Source organism: Salmo salar, chromosome 13 (genome assembly GCF_965601325.2).
Source record: "Salmo salar chromosome 13, fSalSal1, whole genome shotgun sequence".
Lineage (NCBI taxonomy): Eukaryota > Metazoa > Chordata > Actinopteri > Salmoniformes > Salmonidae > Salmo > Salmo salar.
The window spans coordinates 88777227-88797465 of NC_138303.1; the positions used below are offsets into that span (position 1 = coordinate 88777227).

The 20239-nt window shown below is 39.6% G+C and overlaps 2 protein-coding genes and 1 pseudogene across 4 annotated transcripts; 1 reads left to right on the forward strand and 2 right to left on the reverse strand.

The window, feature by feature from the left end:
* Positions 1 to 987: 987 nt before the first annotated feature.
* Positions 988 to 2653, reverse strand: vma21 (vacuolar ATPase assembly factor VMA21). Its single transcript, XM_014137488.2, has 3 exons — positions 2477 to 2653; positions 1871 to 1980; positions 988 to 1649 (listed from the first exon to the last, which is right to left on the reverse strand). Exons 1-3 carry the CDS (start codon positions 2536 to 2538, stop codon positions 1504 to 1506), a joined length of 318 nt encoding a protein of 105 aa, XP_013992963.1. The 5' UTR covers positions 2539 to 2653; the 3' UTR covers positions 988 to 1503.
* A 5464-nt stretch (positions 2654 to 8117) lies between these two features.
* LOC106568030 (melatonin receptor type 1C-like) lies at positions 8118 to 11081 on the reverse strand (annotated as a pseudogene).
* Positions 11082 to 11980: 899 nt separating this feature from the next.
* On the forward strand, positions 11981 to 15930 carry zgc:113208 (uncharacterized). Of its 3 annotated transcripts, none has more exons than XM_014137485.3 (6): positions 11981 to 12361; positions 12624 to 12779; positions 12860 to 12958; positions 13073 to 13143; positions 15089 to 15219; positions 15324 to 15930. In XM_014137485.3, exons 1-6 carry the CDS (start codon positions 12157 to 12159, stop codon positions 15556 to 15558), a joined length of 897 nt encoding a protein of 298 aa, XP_013992960.3. In that variant the 5' UTR covers positions 11981 to 12156; the 3' UTR covers positions 15559 to 15930. The 3 variants fall into 3 exon arrangements, with proteins under 3 accessions (XP_013992960.3, XP_013992962.1, XP_013992961.1); XM_014137487.3 differs by having other exon boundaries at positions 12871 to 12958; XM_014137486.3 differs by having other exon boundaries at positions 12041 to 12361; positions 12629 to 12779.
* The last annotated feature ends 4309 nt before the right edge of the window (positions 15931 to 20239 follow it).

A 20239-nucleotide genomic window follows, 5' to 3' on the forward strand; every position in this document is an offset into this window, starting at 1 on the left:
TCAGCATTATAGTGCAATTAATGTATTGTTTAGTGTTGTGCAGTGGCTTTGCTGGCATGCATCCCAATTATTCTTTTTTTGTTTGCCCCACCAATAATTACACACTAAAATCCCCAATGCTCCAATCCTGACCTGAAACACATGGCTGTCAGTCTTGCTGTGACAAGTTGGTTTCAGAAAAGGTTAGTGTTGTACGTGTAGTATGTCTACCAAGTACTATTTATTATATGTTCATTACATTGATCTGAAGTTTTATATAAATTCAGCCTGACTTAAATCTGAGGTTTAATGCTAGTTTTGCCTTTTTGTAGGATGCATAGTTTTTCTTTGAGGGAATGGTTAGATTTCTTAATCATTGGGCATTTAAGTAGTCAGTGGCCTTGGTTTGCATATTTCCTCCATCAGAAGCCAGACATGTTCTCAAGGTTTCCATGATTGTCTTAACTTTCCATGTTTTTAAACGTTTGGTTTGCTGCCTGTCATGAAGTCAAGACCTTTATTCTTTCTTTCTTGTCCAGTAAGTATTTGCTGTGTGAATTGAAAGCATTTCTGTTATAATTCTTGAACCACAAATCAGAGATGAATGCTTTATTGAACAACCCGTTGTTATCCCCCAATGACTATTCTATTTCATCCAATTGTCAAACCCTGACAGCACACCTTCATGGTGTCAGTTTGAATATATTTTTGTTGAGACAAGCTTACATAAAGAGACCCAGGGTGGAGGTCTCTGCAAGCATGATCAATAAAAACGACTTCATGGGTATTTCACGTATCATTATGAATTGTATCAAATTAGGAGAAAACAAACATAGAATACAACATATGTGACAGTCAAAAAGAGCCTTGGGAGTTCAACAAACTAGAATGTGCAAATCACATTTGAAGGAATCTATGAGAAAAAACATGCATTCTAAAGTAAAAAAAACCCAGATGAAGTGAAGATAGATTTGTGGTACATGACATTAAGACTTATCATCAGCCATCTATTTTATCCATTCTTTTTTATTTTGATACAATCTAACCTCCGATGATGCAAAGCCACAGGTGTTCATTTTAGGTTGATACCTACAGATGTTTATCAAGTATTTAGATTCAAAACAATGACTGAATGATGATTGCTTACCTTAACGGCATATGGCAATACACGAAAATACAATGCTCTACCCTTCCCTAAGAAAACCTATCAAAAACATGTTTTTGACTCATCCCCAAAGCCCTGTTACCAGGTTATATTTAATAGGGTCCCATGTCTTAAAAATAGTTGTCCCTAATTTTTTAACTGCTGAAACTGGACAAACTCATTGAGCAATTGCTGCATATTCTTATGCCTGAACACCACATTGCATACTTTCGTGCCTCTCCAAGCATATAAATCCTGAACATCAACCATCCACTATTGCACTGCATCAGTGGGCTCTAGGCTGTAGCCTCACTGTCTTCTCTGTGTGTGGTGGTAGTGATGTGGTCATCCTCTCCTGGTCCACACACAGCCTGATCCTCCTAGTCCTGCTTTCCTTCTCTTGTCTGATGTGACCCAGAGCCCTCATTCCATGCAACATACACAAAGAGGGCCAAGACCACATGGACAGCTATCACTGCCACGATGGCAGCATAGAAATAACTGTCATTGCTGGAATACCCAGAAGCTGAGGAAGCAAGAGAGAAAAAAAATGTTCTTGTGTATGACATTAAAACAATATAGGCTTACAGAAAAGCCGTCATGATGGCAGAAATGGATGTCTTTAGAAAATGACACAAAAAACAGACAGTTTACATAAAATATTCCACTAAACAAAAACAATGTGGCTCCTGCTGCGCATAATTTTAATGTTTGGTGGGCAAGCGGTGGGTTAGCTATCAAATTTACCTTCAAAAATATATGATTTTGATGTAAAATATAATCCTATTGGCAGGGTTATCATCATGATTGTGAAAAACAGCAGCGTCTTCAGTACAGACACCAATGATCCATCGTTCCTGAAAGAGAATGAAACAAAGAAAACACATTTTCTTCTTAATTTAGATGATTTGGTGACCACATTTCACAAATGTAACACTTTACTTGTTAGATTCATACACTGTTTCTTATACAGGCAAACAAAACGGAAAAATATAAGGAAAAAATGTAAATTGGTAAAGTATAACTTCATCATATGCATAAACTCATTATTAATGTGCATGTATAACTGTAGAGTAATTTAGCTAGTTGGTTAACCCTGGACAGAGAGCAGTTAGCTATATTTATTGTTTGGTGATGATTTTGTAGGTGGTCAAATACTGTATGCCCATGGTGAGGTACAGTAGCTAACAACATTGCATGTAACCATGCAGCTACATGCAAGTAGATAGTATTGCATAAATTAAGTTCACAAGCTGGGCTAGCAAGATATCTAGCTAGCTAGCAATCCACCCCGTCTTAGTTAGCTAGCAAGGCTCCAGTTTCGCAACCTTTTACCTATCCGTAATAACTTACCCTCTGAAATCTGGAACGGGACCTGGCATTGAGTTCAACGATTGTTTATTATAGTTATCCATTTTTGATTGAACTGAATGACACAGGCAATATTTTTCTATAAAAGATTACTATGTCGTGGCTCTTGCAGTGTGGCGATGAAAACATAAAGGACTTCCTGGTAACATCACATGACCATGACGTATACATTTTAAAGTTGACCAAGTCGATGGTGCTGATGTTTTTATTTATTTAACATGTATTTAACTAGGCAAGACAGTTAATGGGACTCCCAATCACAGCCGGTTGTAATACAGCCTGGAATCAAACCAGGATCTGAAGTGACGTTCAAGCACTGAGATGCAGTCCCTTAGACCACTGCACCACTCGGGAGCCCCTGACATAGTATATATTTGTATTTGTGCAGCGTCAATCAGTGTTCTTTGTACCATGTCTATGTTTTTAACAGGAGCATTTTATTCACCAATGTTGTTACTGATGAGGATATTTTTCTTACTATCTCTACAGATGTACTCACTTATTATGGCTACTTCGCGTGACGTATTGTTTTCTCTACCTTCTTGCCTTTTTGCTGTTGTCTGTGTCGAATAATGTTTGTACCATGTTTTGTGCTGCTACCATGTGCGGCTGCCATGTGTTGTCACATTGCTGTGTTGATATGTGTTACTGCCATGCTATGTTGTTGTCTTAGGTCTCTCTTTGTCTTAGGTCTCTCTTTATGTAGTGTTGTGGTGTCTCTCTTGTCGTGACGTGTGTTTTGTTCTATATTTTTATTTTTAATCCCAGTCCCCGTCCCCACAGTAGGCCTTTTGGTAGGCTGTCATTGTAAATAAGAATTTGTTCTTAACTGACTTGCCTAATTAAATAAAGGTTAAAAAAATAAATAAAACATGATGACCTGATGCTTAAAATGTCACTTCATAGCCATTCTCCCAGAGAAAGACATATTCGTGAAATTGTATACAGTAATATTATTTTTAAGACATGAAAAGCATGGTGATCAATGGAAATATGAGTCCATGTAATTGCAAGATCTTACCACTAGAGGGTAACATACTCTTAGAATCGGCACTAAACCAACGTGACTACTAGGCCAATCTGTTTTACTCTGGTTTTAAACAATGGGCGGTTTCGATTATTCTGGGTGCCGGGCACCGGTCTATGGCCTGTGAAGTGAATGGGCAAAAGTGGTAAGGAAGGAAATCGCAAATCGAACAGTAATCTGCGTCGCTCCGTCATGTTGTCAACGAGGCAGCATCGTCCAGAAACATATATTTTCCATTAAATATATGTTTTAATTTTCAAACTAGTTTTTAACTGAAAGGTGGATAAAGCGTTTTTATCAAAAGTATGTGAAAACACAGAATTCTACTCATTACTCCACATGCTAATTACGTCACTTTTGTTTTCTGGCGCCCGGGGCCAGATGAATAAAATCCCCTCCCTGACTGAATGAAGGGTTTTCCCAACGACGTATAAACCCTGGATTGCTATTTTGCTATGTATTGGCCAATGAGTGGCTTTGTAGCCACCGTTCGGCCATATTGGCACTCTCCAGAAGAAGCAGTCCTCTAAAAGAATGAATCTACAGTATTTCAATTAAATGTTTCACAGAGGACAAAATTACACGTATTTAAGTATTTTCGTTGTTGTAGTGGGGACAGTAACATTAGCACTTTAAAAATATATATACTTTAAGGAAAGGTTTTTATATTTTTTTCTTTTTTTCTTCAAAACAGCGCCCACTGTCAGTCTTCTAGTGTATATAAATAATTGGTTTTCCCTCCTAAACTGCAATCTGTAGTTTCACATCCGTTTACAAAAAGTCACACATCTCAACCACTTTGCATGCCCCTCAAACTTGGATTTTGTTTTGAACAAAACTTTTGTTGAAATGTTTGGGTAATGTCACTAATCACCATGGCTCTTTCTCACAACTGTGCAGCACAGTCTTCACTGTATTTGTTAAAATAACTGAGTAGTAAGGTAAAGGATCCTCAATCCATCAATATGTGTTGCATTTCTACCAATGTTGGTTGACCAGTGCAAGAATCTCTTCATATATGATTGGCCTTGTATAGGAAGTGTTGCTCTTATGATATATTTTACATTCAGAGAGGTACTGTATGCAATTACAATAAGGTTTGGTTGCCTTCAATTGCCTTGGCAAAAAAACAGGTGCACGCAGGTCACCATGCAGTTTGACTGTATTAGAATAAGTGCATGACTTGCACTGACTGAGGCAGCAGAACACATCTCTGGAAAAAAATCTACTCACGTCCTTACAGTGAGTGCCCTTTGCCAAAGTATGGAGAGTGAAGTGATTACACAGCCCATAAAGCCACGTATATTGATCAACCATGTACCCAATGAACAGAACAACTATTCTTGAAAGGGACATACCAACCAAAGGCAAGCCCGGACTTCCAAATCTGGGGCCCAGGGTCACCTACCTACATATTTTTGGGGAAAACAGCTAGCTTGCTGCAATTCTACACATTTTTCCATGGTGCAGATATTTATTTTCTTCAGTTTTATAGCTTAGGCCTATCTCATGCTATTTTACACATTTTACCATGAGATGAAAATAACATTTTGCAGTTTTAAAGCTAATTTCCTGCAATCCTACACATTTTGCCATGGCTTATGATGTGTTCATATGCTATCTTGGGGGGCCTGACCTCCAGGGGGACCTCAACTGATATGTTCATATGCTATCTGGGTGGGGGGCTCGACCTCCAGGGGAGACCCAACCGACGTGTTCATAATATGCTATCTGAAATCCCCCTGGAAGTTCGGTCCCCAGGCCACGTGCCCTGCGTGCCCGTTCGGTAATTCGGCCCTTCCCAAAGGGCCACAACATTATATCACTTCAAAAGCACTTGATTCACTTTATTTGTTTGATATCCAATGATTGTGTAGTTTGATTATATCCCCCATTCACTGTAGCAGGACACTGTTAACTGTTATTGATTTGGCTAGGGGATGCTCACATTCCATACATTCTATAGAGGAAGCTTTTGCTGGGTTCATTATATCCTTGACTTTAGTGAGTCGGTTTCTTCCTCATCATGAGCTGGGTGGTCATTTTGTGCATCAGCCCTCTTTTATTCGTGCCTCTTTGCTTATGTTTACACATGCACCATATCCAAACACACCACACTTGTCTACCCCACACCACTCTCACAACGATAGTATAGGATGAAAGACAAGTGGCATGTAGAGGTCATAACAATGCACATGGCAGGATTGGAATATACATGTTTCTTTAACACAGTTCTAGTTCGGTCCCATAAGAGGGTGAGTGATGAGTGATTAAAGTCAGATAACATCAGAAATATGTTAACTCATTTTATTTGAATCTTTATTTAACAAGGCAAGTCAGTTAAGAACAAATTCTCATTTACAATGACACCCTACTCCAGCCTAATCCTGAAGACGCTGGGCCAATTGTGTGCTGCCCTATGGGACTCCCAATCACAGCCAGATGTGATACAGTCTGGATTTGAACCAGGTACTATAGTGACTTCTCATGCAGTGAGATGCATTGCCTTACACCGCTGCACCACTCAGGAGAGAGTAAAATGAGATTAAATGAGACTAGTCCCACAATTAACAATTAGCAACTTCTGAAATGCTGTTTATTTTTGGTACAACTCTTTTTATAGGTACGTGAGATGAATTACAATTAGTTTGGCAATGTTCTGTGCTCTGAATCATCAACCCCAAGGTGTCCCAATGTCCCATGTATGATCAATTATACTATGCATAAAGTGGATTTCTCCTTCATTTAGCACTTGATTAGGATGAGATAAATTAAAGGTGAAAATGACACATTTTAGATGGGACTGATAAGGGACAATATCACGGATGAGGTCAAAACGGTTTCATTCTCATTACCTGGGTGACACATCAGTGTCTTGCTTTAAACTCCTTTGGTACTTGTATTGTTTCATATACGCTCTATGAAAATGTCTACATACAATTTATGAAGGACAACGTTCATGTGTAAGTCTTGGCTGCAATACAAACTTTTCTCTAAACTCTGAAAACAAAAAGGTTCTTGGAGTACCCTTTAGGGGTTGTTCAAATTGAAACTGTGGGGGAAACCCTATAAGTTCAAAGAACCCCTTTTAATGGATCCTCGAAGAACCTTTTGGAGAACATTTTTGGGTTTATTTTTTAAATACCCCCCCCCCCCCCATTATTAATACGCATAACAATGACACAATATTTTAGTTCTCAGTGTTTATTATGATTTTAGTGGCAAAGATTTAAAAAAAATCTAAATATGAGGTAACCTCCCAGCAGAGCCCCAAGTCCAATGAGTATATCCTCTGGTGTGTTGATGTTAATGTGTTGATGTTCTCCGTATCCATAGCCAGAATGAGTTTGAAGTGCATATTCATTAATGTAGGGAGGGTGAAGTCTGTGAATCCCCAAAATAGTAATTATACAGATGATTAACAAAACATGCCTACACAACAGAATTCATACCTTTGGTATTTGTGGTGAATGTGATGGAAAAAACTGTTTTGATAATGGTTTTCATACACATATCTTTTCCATAATGTAGAGGTCTACGGGATATTCATTGAAAAGGTAAGGGAGGATGGTAAATGTGATCAGCATAACATAACAATACCAATTGACATACCTTTGTGTGCCTCCGTCTGTATACCTGCAGACAGACAGAAAAGTGAGCAGTTCAGTCATTTGCACTCAATACAGCTAGCCTTCAATGTTCTTATAGCCTACAGTACATATTCTTACATCTTTGTTGATTGATATCCATTGAATTGTGTACATTTTCTGTTTTAGAAAGATTTGCACAAATATGAAAAGTTACATGGTACTGTATCATCATAAAATAATATAAATTAAGATCATACAAGGGACAACCTTACCTTAAACTGAGATCTTAATTTTTTTTAGTTAAGTGCCTGCACCTGCTGTCCTTTCAAATTGAAATGTTTCAGTTAGGCAGTTAGGTTCCTGCAAAAAAAAAAAAAAACACTAACTAAGGAGGTTCCTCGATGAACCCCAAAAAAAGGCAATAACCTTTTGGGAGCCATTTTCAGTGCCAAAAAGTACTCGGTACATGTTGAATGCTTAGCAGGACAGGAACATGGTCCAATTTACACACTTATCAAGAGAACACGTGGTCATCCCTACTGCCTCTGATCTGGCAGACTCACTAAACACAAATGCATCGTACGTAAATTATGTCTGAGTTTTGGAGTGTACCTCTGGTTATCTGTAAATTTTAAAAACAAGAAAATGGGGCCATCTGCTTTGCTTAACATAAGGAATTAGAAATGATTTATACTTTTACTTTTTATACTTATGCATATTTTAGAAATTACATTTACTTTTGATATTTACGTATATTTAGAACCAAATACTTTGACTTTTACTCAAGTAGTATTTTACTGGGTGACTTTCAGTTTTACCTGAGTAACATTCTAGTAAAACATATCTATACTTTTACTCCAGTATGACAATTGGGTACTTTTCCCACCACTGTATACAGGTTAAATGTTTTTATTTTTTAACACATTTATAATTTGATCAAATACATTTTTCTTGTGCCATTTCATAGTATTTTAAAGGAATAAGTGCACAGTCATTTGCTATTCACCTACAGGTTCACCCTTGCCTGATTGCTGTTTGACACTACATGTGACTGTTTACTTGTTGTTCTTTTAAATCCCTCAGTCCCACACCTGGAGCCTTCCACAAAAATTGTTAGAGGGGTGCACAGCCATAGGAAGATGTGCTGGTATTCCTTACGAAAGTTCTGATTGAGTAGCCTGTAGATGACAGCATTGAGACAGCTGTTGAAATAGGCCATAAAAGTAGCTTGTGACAAAAAGCCAATCTGGGATATTTGGCACCACCCTTCTGGGTCAGTGGCCACTGCCAGGCCAATAAAGCTGAGTGGTCCCCAGCACACAGCAAACAATCGGAACACAACAAACATAGTCAAGAAGTTGTGAAGGTCGCTGGGCTTTAGTTTCTGCTTGTCATTTGGTTTCACCCTTTGTTTCACCTGGATGACTAACACCCAGATCCTCAGGTAGCAGTAACAGACCACCAAGAGGGGCAGCAGGAAGGGGATGAGCACCACAGAGATGGTGTAGTAGGAGCTGACAGTCTGGGCGAAGGTGCAGGAGTAGATGTGTGGGTCGTACTGCAGTGAGCCCACAAAGAAGTTGTGCACCGTCACCATGGCATTGAGCAGCCAGGTGATGCCCAGGTAGCAGCAGGTGTTCTGGTGTTGAACAGGCGGTTGTAGTGCAGGCTGTGGCAAATGTAGCAGTAGCGGTTGATTACAATGGCCGTGATTTTGAAGATGGAGACAATGACACTGAGGCCCATGATTAAGCCGCTGACCTGAAGATGACTGACGTCATTATGATTGAAATATATATATATTTATTTTAGTTCCCAGTTGTCTTGAAAGCACCATAAATCCAGAGATTGGACTTTAATGACACAATTTGCCCACAAAGGACCGCCGCACCAGCTTTCTGTTCAAATGAGCACAGCACAACAAGGTGAGTCCAACAATGTTTTGTATGCTGCTGCACAAATGATGTAATATACCGGGGAGATATGTATACTGTAGCTAAGAAAGTAATACTAAGTGTATATTGTTTAGTCAGCTGTTAGTAGCCCATGTGCCTCACCCTCATAACTTAGCCTACTGCTCTGACTTGGTGGTGCACATGTAGCCTATAGCCTGTTTTAGAGAAACGTCATTGAATATTGTAAGAGCTTTCATTGTTTGCTTATATGCCCCCTTTTTATCATACGGTTCTGACTTGGTGTACAGGGAGAATACTGTAAGAACGGCCCATGTTCTGAATTCTGTAGCTGCACATTTCAAAAGTGCTGAACAAATAGTTATATTGACTACATCTGTCCTAGGTCACTCGTTAATTTATTAATGAAAATAACAGATTGCCTCTTATGCGCTTGTTGTCCCCTTATGCCATAGTTTGTACATCTCAATTGTCAGTAGAAACCACATTGGTTTAAGCAGGACAGCCATATTTTTTTTAAATGCAGTAAATGAGGCTGATTGAACTGTTTCACTGCTAAACAAAGCTCCGCTGATAGCCAGGTGTAACAGTGGTATAGTGCAATTAATGTATTGTTTAGTGTTGTGTTTATGCTGGCATGCATCACACATTTTTTTTTTGCCCCACAAAGATTTAAATGCTAAAATCACCACTTCAAGTGTCTGAGAAGCATCAGCAAAAGAATTTTCTGTTGTGTCACCATTTGATTTATGGAGCTTGATTACTCCTGACAGGAGTAGAGTCTGTGTACAGTATCTATCCCTCTGATGACCAATACCAAACCAGAGAAACACACACCTCAATTATGGAATTGTCTGGACTCTGAGGAAATGATCATCCTAAAGTTAAACCAAAGGCAAAATCCTGGTATTTATTCACATGAAGTGAGAAACACTAGCTTGTGCATTCATTATGAATGATTTCACATGCAAAAATGCACCTTACTGTCACGTCCTGACCATAGTAAGTTGTTATTTTCTATGGTAGAGTAGGTCAGGGCGTGACAGGGGGTGTTTGTCTATGTTTTGTATTTCTATGTTCAGTTTCTAGTTTACGGCAGGTGACCATATGATCCAATGTCTCATTATTATTATTTTTTATTTTCCTCTTTATGACTTATTTACTGTATGTTTGTATATATAATATATATATTTTTTAAATTACGCTTGTCTGTTACTGTCACTTTGTCATATTGTTGTCTAATATCTTTTCACTTTTGTTATGAATGTTCTTAATTGGAAAATGCTAAAATAAAATCTTCAAAATAAAAAAAATGCAACTATTGCCTTTCTGTCTCTTTGAGTCAACTACTTACCACCTTTTATGCACTGCAGTGCTAGCTAGCTGTAGCATATGCTTTCAATACTAGATTAATTCTCTGATCCTTTGATTGGGTGGACAGTTCATTTCTCATAACAAGAATAGACGAGTTTCAGAAGAAAGTTCTTTGTTTCTGGCCATTTTGAGCCTGTAATCGAACCCACATATGCTGATGCTCCAGATACTCAACTAGTCTATAGAAGGCCAGGTTTATTGCTTCTTTAATCAGACAACAGTTTTCAGCTGTGCTAACATAATTGCAAAAGGGTTTTCTAATGATCAATTAACCTTTTAAAATTATAAACTTGGATTAGCTAACACAACATGCCAATGGAACACAGGAGTGATGGTTGCTGATAATGGGCCTCTGTGAGCTTATGTAGATATTCCATTAAAAATCTGCCATTTCCAGTCATTTACAACAAAAACAATGTCTACACTGTATTTCTGATCAATTTGATGTTATTTTAATGGACAAAAATGTGCTTTTCTTTCAAAAACAAGGACATTTCTAAGTGACCCCAAACATTTGAACGGCAGTGTTTATATTATGACATTGTCTTTTTCTCTGAAAATCATTGTAACGTGGTTAACCTTAAAAATCTAAATGAAATGTATTCAAATCTAACAGTTAAAATTCAATCAGAGAGCACCCTTAGATCGGCTGCACCTGACCGTTGCACTTGAATCATTCCCATGGTGAATGGCTATGCCCGCTATAATATGAAACCACACACTATTGCAGAGACTTTGATATAACTGGCCCAATTTATATGGTGAAAACAATATGTGGGGAGGCAGAGGCACAGAAACTCACATCAATACCTTTGTCGGATAACACTGTGAAACTAAGAATTTATGCTATAGCTAGCAATCAAGAGGAAAGTCTGACTTAACGACTCAAAAACTCCCCACCTTATGCTCTCCAAATGGACGTATTTCTGTCTGTAATATAAAGCTCTTTTGTGGGGGAAAACTCCTTTTGATTGGCTGGTCCTGACTCCCCAGTGGGTGGGCCTGGCTGCTAAGTGGGTGGGCCTATGCCCTCCAAGGCCCACCCATGGATGCACCCCTGCCCAGTCATGTGAAATCCATAGATTAGGAGATTCAATTAACTGATTTCCTTCTATGAACTGTAACTTAGTAAAATCTTTGAAATTGTTGTATGTGGCGTTTATATTTTTGTTCAGTATATTTAAGTATGCATTAAGGTGTCTTTAATAGAATACACATGGCAAAAACCAATGTAGACATTAATAAATGCATTTATATAGATTCCAAAATATTTTTTACAATGATGGGGGTGCAAAGATGGAGGCATGGTGGTTTCAAAACAGCACCCACTGTCAGTTTTCTGAGGTATATATAAACCATTGGTTGGAACCAAAAAATATATAAAAACATTTTCCTTAAAGCATCATTTTGGAAACTACTAATGTTACTGTCCCCACTACAACAACAAAAAATATTTAAATAAACATAATTTTTGTCCTTGAAACATTCTACAATTTCATTCATTCCTATGGAAGACTGCGTTTCTGAGGAGTGCCAATTTGGCGCCTTCAAAGCCTCTCCATGGCCAAAACATAGCATCAGCAATCCAGGGTTAATATGTCGTTGATTGGAACGCGTCATCTGACCCGTAGCTTTACATAAACAGTGAGATGCGCAGTTACTTAACACGATTTTTTCCTCATTCATTCATACTGAGGATACAGTTGAGTCCCTTCTTCTTCACAACAAATCCATTGTAGCTAGGGTTGTGCAACTCCGATGCTTGGTCGTTTTCGATGTATTTCATTTGAACGTTGTCTAGGGCCTACAGGAAGGAACATAACGAGACGAAACATGGAGAAACGCAGCGGGACAACTTCTACAAAAAGAAAAGCTTCCTCATCTGAGACAAGTTTTCCAGACTGCAAAAAGCTGAAATCGAAGGATAGTGGCAAGACTAGCGCAAATAAAGCTCTGAACAAGGGTAAGTGAGTGAGTCACGGTTTTGAGTCGGGTACAACGTGGCCTAAGGTCTGCCTACTATGCTGCATAGAAAATGGCCGTGCTCCAGAGCATCAAAACGACTATCAACAAATCACTATTCATCATAAATAACGACTCATTATTAGTCAGTCAGTCACAATTTAACCACGATACATTGCGGGTTTGATCTTCTTGAACACGGCCAATGGTTAAAAAAAAATAATAATACGTTAGCCACCTAAAATAATTTTACTTTCCCACAGAAAAGGTTAAAATGGAGAAGGACTCAAGCAAGAAAAAACACAAATTCTTGGGTAGTTCAGAAGTTTCTCTAAATTCTAAAGATGCAAGCCAGAAGATGATTCGGGATGGATGCCTAGAGGTTTCAAAGAATGACAAAGGACAACTTGTTTTTAAAGGTATGCCTACATATGCAACTCTGTTTAAACACATGGACATTCATTCCACAGAAGGCTCGGTGACAAGTAATTTTTCTTAGACTTCCCACAGTTCCAACCTAACATGTCACCCAAAGAAGTACTTCAAGCTGGCAGCTTTGGTGGTACCTACTTCAGACCAATATACTCAAGTGTCACAAGTGAGTAGCCTATCCCACACAAATCTAAAATCATTACTTTGGATGTTATGACTTAATTACTAATGTAGGTTAACCACTTTACTAATCACACCTTTTTTGTTTCTTTCATCATAGAACAAAATTACAAAGATGAATGGAAGGAACTCCCTGAGGATTGGCTGAAAGGTTTGAACATTCCCACACAGGTGATTATACGAAACCAAACCTACTCTACACACTGACTGCGTTTAGACCTACCAAACCAAATTAACGCTAAAACACCTATGAACACATTCATTGTAATAGACACCCAAACAAGACTGAACAATTAAAGCTGATTGGTATAATGCAGAAATAAAGCATTATAAGACTTGTCATAAGCATGCCCACCAATGTTGTTATGATCGCATAATGATCCTGACCAAGTTAGACTTTTTGAGTCATTTGGAAATTTGCAGAAATATATGAACCGATATTTTCCTTGCCAAAAAAAACAGATACCGATATCCGATATTTAAAATTTTAGTGGCCTTTTTAGCATTCTAGTACAGTTAAATAGTTAACACACATGGACGCAGCGCTCTAAGGCACTGCATCTCAGTGCAGGAGGCTTCACTACATTCCCTGGTTTGAATCCAGGCTGTATCACATCCGGCCATGATTGGGAGTCCCATAGGGCGGCGCACAATTGGCCCAGCGTCGTCCGGGGTAGGCCATCATTGTAAATAAGAATTTGTTCTTAACTGACTTGCCTAGTTAAATAAGGGTTACACACACACACCACACTGACCAAAAAAATATTTTGTTGTCATTTACCAGTAAAACATAATCAAAACCTAGTTCTTTCATTTACTTGCTGTGCTGTTTCGTTGTTCATTTATTCAGTCGTTTCATTCTCAACCAGGATTTCTATGGAATGCCATTTGGGTCTTTGCGTGTCAAAAAGATACAGGTCAAATAACACTATTTGACCAATCAGGACCTGAATATGACTGCACGTCACATAATTTAACGTGTTCATACATTTTTGACGTAGTTATTACACATTGATATCACTCGTATTTCATATGTCACAACGATTCATCGATCCGTATGCTATGATGCTGGTGAAGTTGTCTCGCGTACCTACAGTGCTGGTCATTTAAAAAAAAGCTAGCTAGCTAGCTCATGGATGCAAGCAATGTTCTTCCCCAAAAACATAGCAAAACGCCATCTGTTTCAGTAGCTATATAGTTAGCTAGCTAACTATATAGCTAGTTGTTATCATCTAAAATAACCCTAATTTATAAGACAGTTCTTATTTGATTAATGGTGGTCAGACCCATCTATGTGAAGCTAGCCACAATAAGGATCAGCCACAAAAGTATGTCATTGACAGTGATGCAAATTAATACAAATAGTAGAATTATGCCATAATTGAATAGATCATGCTAAACGAGTTTGGAATGTTATAGAAAATCAAAAATCGGTTGAAATCACACTGGATGTATTATACTTTAGAATTGCATTGAGGGCATACTTATTTCACTGTACAGCCTTACTTATGGATTGTGGATGAATTACATGGGGTATCAGTCTACTCAGTGACAGCCAGAAAACATTAGCGTATTACTGTGTAACTCTGGTAGGTCAAAATTGGAAAAATAGCGCACTTGGTAGTGTGTACCGGTGCTCGACCAGTCGCGAGAAATCCAACATCACCCACAACAGAGAATGGTTGATTGTCAAGGGCAATGGATTCCATTATCTTGGCATTAATGGATTTCGCCTTTGAGTTGTCTCGCTGAAATGTTCTTACTCTTTCAAATGACTGCTCGACTTGTTGACTGCTCGATCCACACAGCAGACATTGTGGGCTAGGTTAGGAATGCTGTGTTGCACATGTAGCGCAAAATTTTACGTGACATCATTACGTCATGTACCTACGTTATATAGGTATGCACGTCAGCTTTGATTTTTTTTGGAAAACTTTGGTTTTCCACATCGGCATTAAACTAGACATCGGGCCGATACTGATGTTGGCATTTTTAGCTAATATCGTCCGATTCTGATATGTTCACTGATATATCGTGCATCCCTACTAATAAGACATTACAAAGCCAGGCTCACACTGCTTATAATAAATAATGCATTATGTGTTTCCCCATACAGGTGGCCTCATCAACATGCAGAGAGAGTGTAAACACATACAAAGTGAAGTGTGGAGGCAGTCTAGAAATGTGGGAAAGCAGTGGATGGATTGTAACCCAGGATCCCTATGGGTGGTTTCAGTGGTACTGCAGGTATTTGCAGAATATATACAGTACATTCAGACTGGGTATAATAAGGCTCCTTTCTATTCTCCTACATTAGTGTCTTCTTACTCTGAAATGTAAATTCCCTACAGGTTTTACCATGGTCGGCGTACTAAGGATGATGAGCGTCAGATCGGGCGATGGGCAAAGTGTGCTGGGGTAAAAGGCCGGTGGAGAAATAATCTTATCGCCAAAGTAGTCCGGTCAGGCTGTGGCTTTGACAACCCAACAATCTCTCCTGTGGTCAGACAGACATTACAGCACTGGGGTTACCGACTGACCAAGGAGGACTACAAGGAGGGTGCCAAGAGGGTTAAGCCAAAATAACTGTGCACCCTGCTTGTATTCATTATATGGGTACAGTAGGGAGGCTGGTGGGTGGAGCTATAGGGCGGGCTCATTGTAATGGCTGGAAGGAATTTAAATGGAACGTTATCAAACAGATCAAACATATGGAAACGACATTTGATTCCATTTATTTAATTCCAGCCATAACAACGATCCCATCCTCCTATAGCTCCTCCCACCAGCCTCCACTGGGGTACAGAAATAAGTGCACGAGTTTGACTGTTTTATTTGCAAACGTGTGTTTGTGGTGTTTTTGATACTGGAAATGCAATGTTTGTGGTGTTTTTGATACTGGAAATGCAATGTTTAACTTTAATGTGACTTAAAAAAAAAAATGTATACCTAACTCCATTTCTTGGAGCTTCTGTCTAATTGTTATTCTCATGCGTATTTCACCTCTTATGAAGTGGGTATTGTGCGCTGCAAAAAGAATATGAGCTACAGCGCTCACCAGCTTGTAGTCCTAAAACCCGGAAATGAGTTACCTCTGGATTGTTCAGCCATCTCGAAGGGAAGAAAGTATAGGGTTTTGGAATAATCGCTAAAAATAAGGCGATGTTATACGTTTTGTTCTGTGATATAATAGCAGTTATGTAAAAAGGGCTTTATATGTACATTTGAGTTAGTTAACATACAAATCCTTTATGAATTATCCAGTGATTTTAGCATGTAAATCTTGGTGGGGCAAACAATTAAAACATTTGTTTTAATGCATGCCAGCAAAGCCACTACACAACATTAAACAATACATTCATTGCACTATAACGGCGACAAACAGTGCCCACAACCTGGTAGGGCCTACTTTAAGCTGTCTCAACAACCCAACACCTTACCACTGCTAAACCTGGGCCCTGTTTCAGAAAGCAGGTTTAACAAACTGAGTTTAAACCTGAACTCTGGGTTGACTAATTCTGAGCTCTCAAACTCTTGAGTTTTTGGTTTCAGAACAGGTGATAACAATTAGTTAAATCAACTGAGTTAAGTTAACCCAGAGTAAAGCATGTGCATGAGGAGATTAAAAGCCCTCATCAATGGAATGCAGATAACATGATTCATCATGGCAACAGGAGAAAAAAGGGCTCGAACCTCCTATTTCTCTCCCTAGTGGAGTTAGAAATATTAATGAATGCGTATGCAGAATTTGAGTATACATTACCGTTAAAAAGTTTGGGGTCACTTAGAAATGTCCTTGTTTTTGAAAGATAAGCAAACATTTTTGTCCATTAAAATAACATCAAATTGATCAGAAATAGTGTAGACGTTGTTAATGTTGTAAATGACTATTGTAGCTGGAAACGGCTGATTTTTAATGTACAGAGGCCCATTATCAGCAACCATCACTCCTGTGTTCCAATGGCATGTTGCGTTAGCTAATCCAAGTTCATAATTTTAAAAGGCTAATTGATGATTAGAAAACCATTTTGCAATTATGTTAGCTCAGCTGAAAACTGTTGTCTGATTAAAGAAGCAATAAAACTGGCCTTCTTTAGACTAGTTGAGTATCTGGAGCATCAGCATTTGTGGGTTCGATTACAGGCTCAAAATGGACAGAAACAAAGAACTTCCTTCTGAAACTTGTCAGTCTATTCTTGTTCCTTGAAATAAAGGCTATTCCATGTGAGAAATTGCCAAGAAACTGAAGATCTTGTACAACGCTGTGTACTACTCCCTTCACAGAACAGCGCAAACGGGCTCTAACCAGAATAGAAAGGAGTGGGAGGCCCCGGTGCACAACTGAGCAAGAGGACAAGCACATTAGAGTCTAGTTTGAGAAACAGACGCCTCACAAGTCCTGAACTGGCAGCTTCATTAAATAGTACCCGCAAAACACCAGTCTCAGCGTCAACAGTGAAGAAGGTGACTCCAGGATGCTGGCCTTCTAGGCAGAGTTGCAAAGAAAAAGACATCTCAGACTGGCCAATAAAAATGAAAGATTAAGATGGGCAAACACAGACATTGGACAGAGGAAATCTGCTTAGAAGGCCAGTATCCCGGAGTCGCCTCTTCACTGTTGACGTTGAGACTGCTGTTTGGCACATGACTTACAATGAAACTAAGTAGACCTGGCACTGTGAAATTCAATGTCATTTTTTTGTGTTCCTATAGCTCCCTATGAAACAGCTGTACAAGGTGTACTTGGAGAACCAAATTGAAAAATGTAATTTAGAAATTGACCACATAAGGCTGCAGATGCAAAAGATAGAAATACAACTGCTGGAACATCAGTTAAAGGTGAGTGAGGTGCCCACAGGTGGATGATTTTACTTGTTTGAACAACATCATAAAAAATATTAACTACTGTATTTGTACTTGCAGGAAATAAAGAAGACTTAAATAAAAAGAAAGGCATATTGTCTTTATTTGACACTGGGGAGGTGATGGGTCAATCAGAAAATATGGTAGCATATTCTGTCTCTGACTGCTCTTCCATCTCGTGCATCAGCAGGGTGGTCAGGATCGTTCACTGGTTGAGTAGGATATTGTTCTCTTCTAATTGTGGCAATGTGGAGAATCACACATGCCACAATAATGTCACATTCCCTTTCTGGGGTAACCCTGAGCCTACAAACGCACTGGAACCGGGCCTTGAGCATCCCAATGGTCATCTCTACCCTGGCTCTTGGCCTGCAGTGAGCCAAGTTATAACGTTGCGGTGGTCAGAAACAGACTCCATGAGGGTGGTATGAGGGCCCGACGTCCACAGGTGGGGGTTGTGCTTACAGCCCAACACCGTGCAGGACGTTTGGCATTTGCCAGAGAACACCAAGATTGGCAAATTCGCCACTGGCGCCCTGTGCTCTTCACAGATGAAAGCAGGTTCACACTGAGCACATGTGACAGACGTGACAGAGTCTGGAGACGCCGTGGAGAACGTTCTGCTGCCTGCAACATCCTCCAGCATGACCGGTTTGGCGGTGGGTCAGTCATGGTGTGGGGTGGCATTTCTTTGGGGGGCCGCACAGCCCTCCAAGTGCTCGCCAGAGGTAGCCTGACTGCCATTAGGTACCGAGATGAGATCCTCAGACCCCTTGTGAGACCATATGCTGGTGCGGTTGGCCCTGGGTTCCTCCTAATGCAAGACAATGCTAGACCTCATGTGGCTGGAGTGTGTCAGCAGTTCCTGCAAGAGGAAGGCATTGATGCTATGGACTGGCCCACCCGTTCCCCAGACCTGAATCCAATTGAGCACATCTGGGACATCATGTCTCGCTCCATCCACCAACGCCACGTTGCATTACAGACTGTCCAAGAGTTGGCGGATGCTTTAGTCCAGGTCTGGGAGGAGATCCCTCAGGAGACCATCCGCCACCTCATCAGGAGCATGCCCAGGCGTTGTAGGGAGGTCATACAGGCACTTGGAGGCCACACACACTACTGAGCCTCATTTTGACTTGTTTTAAGGACATTACATCAAAGTTGGATCAGCCTGTAGTGTGGTTTTCCACTTTAATTTTGAGTGTGACTCCAAATCCAGACCTCCATGGGTTGATAAATTGGATTTCCATTGATTGTTTTTGTGTGATTTTGTTGTCAGCACATTCAACTATGTAAAGAAAAAAGTATTTAATAAGATTATTTCTTTCATTCAGATCTAGGATGTGTTGTTTAAGTGTTCCCTTTATTTTTTTGAGCAGTATATATATATATATATATATATATACAGTGCCTTGCGAAAGTATTCGGCCCCCTTGAACTTTTCGACCCTTTGCCACATTTCAGGCTTCAAACATAAAGATATAAAACTGTATTTTTTTGTGAAGAATCAACAACAAGTGGGACACAATCATGAAGTGGAACGAAATGTATTGGATATTTCAAACTTTTTTAACAAATAAAAAACTGAAAAATTGGGCGTGCAAAATTATTCAGCCCCCTTAAGTTAATACTTTGTAGCGCCACCTTTTTCTGCGATTACAGCTGTAAGTCGCTTGGGGTATGTCTCTATCAGTTTTGCACATCGAGAGACTGAATTTTTTGCCCATTCCTCCTTGCAAAACAGCTCGAGCCCCCCTCAGTGAGGCTCCCTGCGAGCCTGGCAGTCGCGTTTGTGAACAGCAGTTTTCAGTTCTTTCCACAGATTCTCGATTGGATTCAGGTCTGGACTTTGACTTGGCCATTCTAACACCTGGATATGTTTATTTGTGAACCATTCCATTGTAGATTTTGCTTTATGTTTTGGATCATTGTCTTGTTGGAAGACAACTCTCCGTCCCAGTCTCAGGTCTTTTGCAGACTCCATCAGGTTTTCTTCCAGAATGGTCCTGTATTTGGCTCCATCCATCTTCCCATCAATTTTAACCATCTTCCCTGCCCCTGCTGAAGAAAAGCAGGCCCAAACCATGATGCTGCCACCACCATGTTTGACAGTGGGGATGGTGTGTTCAGGGTGATGAGCTGTGTTGCTTTTACGCCAAACATAACGTTTTGCATTGTTGCCAAAAAGTTCGATTTTGGTTTCATCTGACCAGAGCACCTTCTTCCACATGTTTGGTGTGTCTCCCAGGTGGCTAGTGGCAAACCTTAAACGACACCTTTTATGGATATCTTTAAGAAATGGCTTTCTTCTTGCCACTCTTCCATAAAGGCCAGATTTGTGCAGTATACGACTGATTGTTGTCCTATGGACAGAGTCTCCCACCTCAGCTGTAGATCTCTGCAG

Excerpts from the sequence above, each read along its gene's own strand:
- vma21 (XM_014137488.2), bottom strand. The coding sequence starts at position 2,538 with ATGGATAACTATAATAAACAATCGTTGAACTCAATGCCAGGTCCCGTT. Across the intron at positions 1,981-2,476 it reads CCCGTTCCAGATTTCAGAGG|GAACGATGGATCATTGGTGT; the intron begins GTAAGTTATTAC and ends ATTCTCTTTCAG. Across the intron at positions 1,650-1,870 it reads AAAATCATATATTTTTGAAG|CTTCTGGGTATTCCAGCAAT; the intron begins GTAAATTTGATA and ends TTGCTTCCTCAG.
- zgc:113208 (XM_014137485.3), top strand. The coding sequence starts at position 12,157 with ATGCTTGGTCGTTTTCGATGTATTTCATTTGAACGTTGTCTAGGGCCT. Across the intron at positions 12,959-13,072 it reads AATATACTCAAGTGTCACAA|AACAAAATTACAAAGATGAA; the intron begins GTGAGTAGCCTA and ends CTTTCATCATAG. Across the intron at positions 13,144-15,088 it reads GTTTGAACATTCCCACACAG|GTGGCCTCATCAACATGCAG; the intron begins GTGATTATACGA and ends TTCCCCATACAG.